Source organism: Setaria viridis, chromosome 3 (assembly GCF_005286985.2).
Source record: "Setaria viridis chromosome 3, Setaria_viridis_v4.0, whole genome shotgun sequence".
NCBI lineage: Eukaryota > Viridiplantae > Streptophyta > Magnoliopsida > Poales > Poaceae > Setaria > Setaria viridis.
Window position 1 is genome coordinate 31,945,016 of NC_048265.2, and position 8,957 is coordinate 31,953,972.

The 8,957-nt window shown below is 47.2% G+C and overlaps 1 protein-coding gene across 1 annotated transcript; it reads left to right on the plus strand.

Annotated features, from left to right (window-relative positions):
* The first annotated feature begins 439 nt into the window (after positions 1-439).
* Positions 440-1,339, plus strand: LOC140222236 (uncharacterized). The gene has a single exon (XM_072292412.1). It carries the CDS (start codon positions 440-442, stop codon positions 1,337-1,339), a length of 900 nt encoding a protein of 299 aa, XP_072148513.1.
* The last annotated feature ends 7,618 nt before the right edge of the window (positions 1,340-8,957 follow it).

The window sequence follows — 8,957 nt, forward strand, 5'->3', positions numbered from 1 at the left end:
GTGCCCCAGAAAGAAAGAAGAAGAGAGAAAGGCTACAGAAGAAGTCGTGAAAGCAGCCGCGCAAGCACCCAAAACATTCCACCACACAACTTTTTACCCGCACCCAAGTTTTTACCCCAACCAGCCTAGCTTCGCCAATTTCCAGCAACCAATGAGCTGGCCTCTTCCACCACACATACAACCATACCACCAAACAATCCCACAACATGCCAACCCAAATCCAACTCAGAAACCTCAAGAAACACTACCTCCACCCCCAAGCATCCCAACCATAATGCCCAAACGAGAGCCAAGCACGCAAAACAACAACAAAAATTCCTTACCTACCTTCGGCATGATAATGCCAATCGCTGGGGGCTCCTCTTTAGAGTTAGAGAACAAAAGGCAGAGGCAAAACTATTTCAGAGAAGTCAATGTAATCATACCAGAATGGGCACACATGTCCATAACCTTCACAGGGGAAGACTTCAAGCTCAAGACAACCTCGCACAACAATGCGATGGTCATTAAAGCGCTGATAGCAGGCTGGACGGTTGGAAAAGTCCTAGTTGACACGGGCAGCTCCGCGGACATCCTTTTTGCACACGCTTTCAGAGAAATGAACATTGACATGAACACGCTCAACCCAGCCGACATCCCACTTCTCGGCTTCGATGGAAAGCCAGTGAAAGCTTTGGGAAAAATTGCTCTCCCGATCTCGTTTGGGGATCGCGACAATGCGAGAACAGAACACATCACATTCGATGTGGTGGAGATGCACTACCCCTATAATGTAATACTTGGTCGCAGTTTCATCACCAAGATGGATGCAAGAATTAGGCAACTGTACCTATGCATGAAAATACCCGTGCACAAGGGGGTCATAACAGTGTACGGTGATCAGCAAATGGCAAGAAACATAGAAAGAGGGGCAGCTCCGGGCCAAAATAATGTCCACCACCTAGCGCCATCAAGCGAAGCCGAGAGCACAACAAAGAAAAAGACCTATGATGAGCCCAAGAGGGAGAAAGAAAAAATAAAGATCAGTGCTAATGGCAAAACAAAGCGGGTACTCCTGGACGGGTACATCACAGACAGGTTCGTAACAATTGGAGCCAACCTCGATCCCGAAGAAGAATGCAACCTCATCGTGTGCCTCAACAAGAACAAAAATATCTTCGCTTGGTCCGCAGGCGATCTCAAAGGAGTGGACAGGGAAATCATCGAGCATAGCCTCAATATCAGACAAAGAGCTAAGCCAAAGAAGCAGAAGCTAAGGAAAATGTCCGATGAAAAGGTCCAAGCCGTAAAGGCCGAAGTCGACAGGCTCCTCGAGGCCAACGTAATTAGGCCAATCTAGTATCCTGAGTGGCTAGCTAACACAGTGCTAGTAAAAAAGAAAAATGGCAAATGGAGAATGTGTATAGACTTTACAGATCTCAACAAGGCCTGCCCAAAAGATGATTACCCTCTCGAGAGGATTGACAATGTGGTGGATGACGCTGCAAATAGTGAAATGCTCTTGCTACTGGACCTCTTCTCGGGGTATCACCAGATCAGAATCAAGAAAGAGGACAAAGCCAAAACAAGCTTTGTGACACCTTTTGGAACGTTCTGCTTCGTGCGTATGCCAGAGGGGCTAAAGAATGCAGGCCAAACATTCTCAAGGATGATAGCAACAGTCCTGGACAACCAGCTTCGGTGTAACATCCTGGCTTACGTGGACAATATCATCATCAAAAGTGCCAAGCGAAGCGACCACATTCTAGACCTTGCAGAAACATTTGCTAACCTAAGGTCAGCCAACCTAAAGCTAAACCCAGAAATGTGTGTATTCGGGGTTCAGAGAGGAAAGGTCCTAGGCTTCCTGGTAACAACAAAAGACATTGAGGCCAACCCAGATAAAATCAAGGCACTGGCTAACATGTCGGAGCCAACTTCGCTCAAACAAGTCCAACGACTCACGAGTAGGGTAGCCGCGCTAAACCGTTTTATTCCAAGAACAGCAGAGCAAAGCCTCCCCTTCTTCAAAACACTCTGAAGCTCCAGAAAGTTGAATGGGGACCTGAGCAAAGCAAAGCATTCCAAGACCTCAAAGAGTACCTGCAGTCTATGACAAGGCTATGCCCGCCAGAGCCCAAATCACCACTGCTATTATGCGTCTCAGCCTCAGCAACAGCCGTAAGCGCAGCGCTGATTCAAGAAAAAGAAATTGAAGGCAAAATGAAACAAATACCAGTTTACTTCACATCCGAAGCCCTGAGTGGCTCAAAGCTACACTACTCAGAACTCGAGAAAATCGCATACGCACTCGTTATGGCAGGGTGAAAACTGCGACACTACTTCGAGGGGCACAAAATAATTGTTGTAACCAGCCAGCCTCTTCACGACCTTTTCTCAAATAGGGAAGCTTCCAGCTGTATCGCCAAATGGGCGTCTGAACTCTCAGAGTTCGTCGTCGACTTCGAAAGGCGCACGGCTATAAAAATCCCAGGTACTGGCTGATTTTGTGGTCGATTGGACCTCGCCAAAGCAGGAGCCGAAACAATTTGAAACACCATGGGTCGTCCACTACGATGGTGCTTGGTGCCGCAAAGGGGCAGGGGTAGCAGCAGTGGTCACATCACCAACAGGTGTAAGAATCAAGTATGCAGTGAGGCTAGATTTCCCACCAACCGTGAAGTCAGCCAACAACACCACAGAGTACGAGGGACTGCTGCTGGCCTTAAGGAAAATGAAGGCCATAGGGCAAAAAACATTCATCGTTGGAACAGACTCAAAGTTAATCCGTGACCACATTGAGAAAGATAGCGAGGCCAAAGAACCAGAGCTCGTTAAGTACCTTGAGGTAGTCCGAGCCATGGAGAGGCACTTTCGGGGGTTTGATGTCAAAAATATCCCAAGGGCACTAAATGACGACGCCGACAAGCTTGCAAAAGTAGCAGCAGAGAGCGAGCCAATCCCACCCGACACATTTTACGAAGTCATCACCTCACCTTCGATCAAGGAAGAAGCTCCAGCCTCCGTCAACACCATCCAATGTTATGATTGGTGTGCGAGCATAATGGCTTTCCTTAGGTCACTTCGAGCCTCAGAACGAAGCTGAGTGTACACGCCTAAAGCAAAGGGAAAGGGGCTACACAATTATCGAGGGGCAACTCTACAAGACAGGCATTTCAGCACCATGGCTCCGCTGCGTCGATTATGAAACAGGCAGCAAACTGCTCAAAGAAATACATAGTGGTTTTTGCGGAACCCACATTGGCTCAAGGGCTCTAGCAGGAAAAGCAATCCATCAGGGATTCTACTGGCCATCAGTCCACAGGGACTCACACCTGCTTGTAGGAAGCTGTGAGGCCTGCGAGAAGACAACAAGGAAGACGCTTGCACCCTCACTCCCGATCTAGCTCATCCCACCTTCGTGGCCTCTCCAGAGATGGGGCATGGACCTAGTTGGTCCACTGCCAACAACACAAGGAAATTGTAGATTTGCAGTAGTTGCAATAGACTACTTCACCAAATGGGCCAAAGCCAAACCACTGGCTGTCATAACATCGGCTTCGGTAAAAAAATTCTTCTGGCAAAACATTGTCTGCCGGTTTGGAGTCCCAAGGGAACTAACCGTTGACAATGGCAAACAGTTTCACTGCGTCTCATTCACAGATTTCTGCGCCAGCATCTGAACGAAGATAAAATCCTCGTCTGTATACCACCCGCAATCAAATGGAGCTGTGGAAAGGGTGAACAGCACCATATTTACTACAGTCAAAAAATGTTTGTTCGATCAGAAAATAGGCAAATGGGTCGATGAGCTCCCAAGAGTCGTATGGTCCCATAACATGATAGAATCTAGGGCAACAGGCTTTACTCCATTCAAGCTCCTATTCGGAGCCAAAGCCGTAACCCCTGAAGAAATAAAAAACAAAAGTTTAAGAATCCTTAAGGCCGAGGATGTGGACGAAATTGCCAGAATTGAGAAAGACATGATTGAGCTCGACATCAATGAGGCTATCGAAAACCTAGACAAGTATCAGGAAGAAACCTGAAGATGGAGCGACCAACACATTCGAGAGAGACAGATCAATCTCGGAGACCTCATCATCAAGAGAAAAAGAATTGGGAAAACCTAGGCAAGCTATAAGAAACTTGGGAGGGCCCCTACATTGTCACAAAAAGTGGCAGGCCTGGCTCATTCCACCTCGCAGACCAGCATGGAAATAATCTCCCACACACTTGGAATATTGACAACTTACGAAAATACTACCCATAATTGTACATATTACCTTCGGCTTGCAGAACTATAAGCAACGCTGAAGGTAATAGAGTAGTTTTTTCTTTTTTACTTGAAATTTTACCTTGTTTGTAAGGTCATAGAGTCCGAACTGCACTCTTTTCCTTGCTAGGGGCTCCATAATGGAGGCAAGTTTTTTTTTTAACGAGGCAGATCCATGTACACCTTTTACCACAACGAAAGAAAGGAAGTTTCCCCTAAAAATCCAGAATCTAAAAATGCAACAACAAGTTGCGTGACCTCGTGCCAGAGTACGGAGGAGATTTAGCGTGTAAAAGGCAACAACAAGTTGCGTGACCTCGCGCCAAAGTGCGGAGGAGATTTGGCGTGTGAAATGCAACAACAAGTTGCGTGACCTCACACCAGAGTGCGGAGGAGATTTAGCGCGTAAAATGCGACAACAAGTTGCGTGACCTCGCACCAGAGTGCGGAGGAGATTTAACATGTAAAATGCAACAACAAGTTGTGTGACCTCGTAGCAGAGTACGGAGGAGATTTAGTGCATAAAATGCGACAACAAGTTGCGTGACCTCGCACCAGAGTGAGGAGGAGATTTAGCGCATAAAATGCAACAACAAGTTACGTGACCTCGCACCAGAGTGTGGAGGAGATTTAGCGCATAAATTGCAACAACAAGTTGCGTGACCTCGCACCAGAGCACGGAGGAGTTCCAACATGTAAATGCAATGCCACTACAGATTAAAGATGCGAAATACTCCAATAGCAAGTTACCTCTCCGACTTCTCTCTTGCAACATCGCAAGGAGGGTGACATTTTTCAAAAAAACATGAAAAATTTCTACGACTCTGCAAGAGAAGGGTCTGCGAGTCCGTGTCATATGACTTATCTCTTCCAACATCGCAAGGAGGGTGACGATTTTCAAAAAAAAATAGGAAAAATTTCTCAGACTCTGCAAGAGAAGGGTTTGCAAGTCCGTGTCATCTGACCTCGTAAAGTGCTGATTGACATTTTTGATCTCGCTCGGCAAACGGTCAAAAACGGCAGTGAACACAATCAATGTCAAAAAAGAAGCTCCGATAAGGAGACTGATTTCTTCACGAGTATCGACCAGATGAGCAGGTGCATTTTCAAAAGTAATGCATCGGCCCGACCTTGCACGAAGTCAACCCACGCAAAATACAACAACAAATCTAGACAACTACAGTTGAAGCGACTTCGGGTCGCTGTATCAACCGGCTTTCGCATTTTTTAAGTCGGCGGGTTGCCTGAAACGGCAACCCGACTTCGACTTATCTAACCTCACGGTGGGTCCACTTCACCAGAAACTAGCGCGTTTGGACAGAATAAAGCATGCAATAATTACAAAGTCGGATACATGACAAAAAGGTGACACATAAGTACTTTATAGGGCACAATTTCACACACTAATAAAGTATCTGACTTCGTCAACTTTATACACCAAAACCAACAAGTCAAAATCCCCCCTAACAGGCAACAACCCACTCCGCAACATCCTTGTCGTCGTCATCTGCGCCAGACTGCAAGCGTAGCTGTGCCAACCGCTCACACGCAGGCCCCTTTACATAATCCTGCCCGGAGGTCGACCACAAGCGGTCAAACAAGTTTTTGTTTGCATTCTCCACGACGTTAGACTTGATAGTGGAGCCAATCTCTGGGGCGGTCGGCATAACATAATTATCTTCAGAAATATTCCTAATATCCTCGCATCCTTGTTGTTCCAGCAAGTGAAGGGCGCTATCCAGGCAGAACACAGCGGAGTAGTCGTTCAAGCCTTCGAGGACCTCAGGGAAACCTCATCTAACAGCCACTCAAACATCTGTTCACAACCCCCATCCAATGGGCAGTCATCAGGTTCAGCACCAAACGCACCGAGGAAGGCTTTGTAAGCTTCGTGAATTTTCTCAAACCTCTCCCTCAATGTGGTCTCAATCTGGCTCAATAGTTTTGCCTTCGTTTCCAACTCAGGCTCCATCTGGCTAACCTTAGACCTCAAATCCGTGATAACCTCGCTGTCGCGCTGAGCACCTTCGTGTAGGCCTTCAATAATCCTGTCCTTTTCCTTCACCTAGCCCTCCAGCTGCATCACATCCGCCACCAAACGATCAATCTCGTCGCCCCTAGCCTCGTAGTTGTCGCCGAGTCTGCTAGAGTCCTCTTTCAGCTCAGCATTCTCAGCCTTGACCTTCTTCATCTGCAAGGACATGGCAGCGATAGTCGCCTCCAGCAAAGCTACCTTCTTTGAAAGCTCTGAGGCTGCTTTCTCGCTCTTAGCAAACCGATCCCTCGTAATCATCGAAGAGTAAGAGACCTACAGATTTTAAAAAACCAAGTTACCAAAAATAACGAAGTAAAAGACAACATTCGCAAGATAAACCACCAAACTATCTCATAATTGTACCTTCTTTATGATGTTGGCCTCCAAGTTAAAGAGCTCTTCCGAGCTCATTGACTTCACAGCTCGCTGAAAATCTTTGCACCAAAGGATATAGTCGTAAGCGTAAAACAAAAATTGGTAAAAACCAAGGACAGCAAAGCCATCTACAAGCTACTCTTACCCTCATACTTTCGCGCCTCAACGGTGACCGGAACAACCTTCTCTCTAGCCTCGCCCTTAGAAGCCACCACAATCTTCCCGCCACACAAATCCACAACCCCTCCTTTGCCTTTGCCCTCTCCCGAAGTCGCTGCGCCTGCCTTCTCCACCCTTTTAGAACCGCCAACATCTGCATAGCGCTCACAACCTTCACCTTCAGCCCCCCTTTTCCAGACCAAAGACAGGTTGTGAGGATTATAAACCCTACCTTTGGTGCATGTAGCTAGAATCTCCGTGCACCCGCTCAAGCCTAGACACTCGTTCAGTCCCTGAAGCCCCGCCGGCAACCTCTCACCTGTTGGAGGTATGCCTTGGAGGCAATCATAGAGATGATGATATTCCATTTGTATCCATGATTTGTATGTTGTGTTCATTGAATATCCATTGAAGGCTACTTGAATTGATTTGCAATTATGTGAATTGTATGTGAAACTCTTTACTTGTATGGTTATTCTAAAGTTGTCCCTAGTCGGAGTTCATGTGAGGACACACATGAATATTAGACTAGCACATGTATTAGTTGATGACTATGTTTCACAAGTCATGGACATGGAGATGTTGAACTAATAATGTGGACACATGTGGAGACATGTGCTGGGACTGACCCAACACGAGAAGTAGTTCTCTCTTTAAACAACATATACGCTTTGTCCTTAGACCTGAGATTGTCGCATGTATTCTAGATGTGGATCGACCTACTTAGGGGCTATCAAACGCTACGCCGTAACAGGGTAGTTATAAAGGTAGCTTTCGGGTTTGTCAAGAAGCATGCTATGAGACATGGTCAATCAAGATGGGATTTGCCCCTCTCTGATTGAGAGTGATATCTCTAGGCCCCTCGAGTGATTGGATCCGAAAATGCATGGCCATGCTACGTACGGTTAAGAGTTAACCTACAAAGGGATTCCGAATCACAGGATCGAGAAAGAGCGGTCGGCTTGAAGCTAGACCAAATATCGTGAGGCAAAGGGAATAGCATGTATATTATGTTGTGATGGTTCGTCTGATATGATCTTCGTGTGCGCATAGGAGTTGGCACGTCTTGCTAGAGGCCGCTACCGACTATTGGGCCGAGTAGGAGTACTCGGGCCATGTCTATACGTATCCGAACCCATAGGGTCACACACTTAAGGGGCTGGAAGCCCAATTCGGATCAGATCCGAGTTGGATTAGGTTTAGAAGTACTAATGGGCCTCGGATCCAGAGGCCCGTTAGCAACCTCTATAAATAGAGGGGTGGGGGCGCCCTAGGGTTTACACCTTTTTGGCGAAACACACCTGCCGCGCCTCCCACGCCCTCGCCTGTTGCAACTCGCGGATCTAGCAGTCCGGCTTGCGACGCTTCCTCCCTGCACGTGTGGATACCTTGGAGGTGTTGCGCCTGCAGCACTTGGACGAGCCGCCGACGAGCCGCCGACGAGCCAACGACGAGCCGCGGTACCGGAGGCGATCTTGCTGCACGTGGACGAGCTGCTGAGGAGCTACTGGACGTGATCGACTACGTACGACTACGTTGATCGACTACGTACGACTACGTGATCGTCTTCACTGCATCGACGTATATCTACATCTTCCGCACCAGTAGTGCGTCGAGTGGTAATCCCGTGATCCTTATACGGCAGTTCTTCCTGGTTATACGCGGTAGAATTTTTGAATTACGCTAGTGTAGCCTACCTCGTATCCCTACAGTGGTATCAGAGCCGTAGCTGCTTAGTTTTGGATTCGGGATGTGTGCATATGGAGATATTCGAGTTTTCCATTTGATCTATGTCCTGTTTTCATGCCCTTGCTGCAATGGTACTGTAACGACATACTCCTACCGGTCGGTTTCCGCCATCGGAGTTAAGTGATACACGTAAATCCAGTTGCAGTGAGTGAAGATCAATATGATTGGTCGAATCGAAATCCAGGGTCATACGCCAGGCGCATTAGATGTGCAATAGTAGATGGGATCTACTGCTGGGGTCGGGATTTTTGCCGTATGCGTATGCTTCGGTAAATCAGCCGTAACTTTTCGGTACGATCTCGGATCGGGGCGAATTTTATATGAAAATTGATCTACAGAAAAAGTTACACATGAAGATTAGATTTCCCAAATTCAGCTTGGAAGATG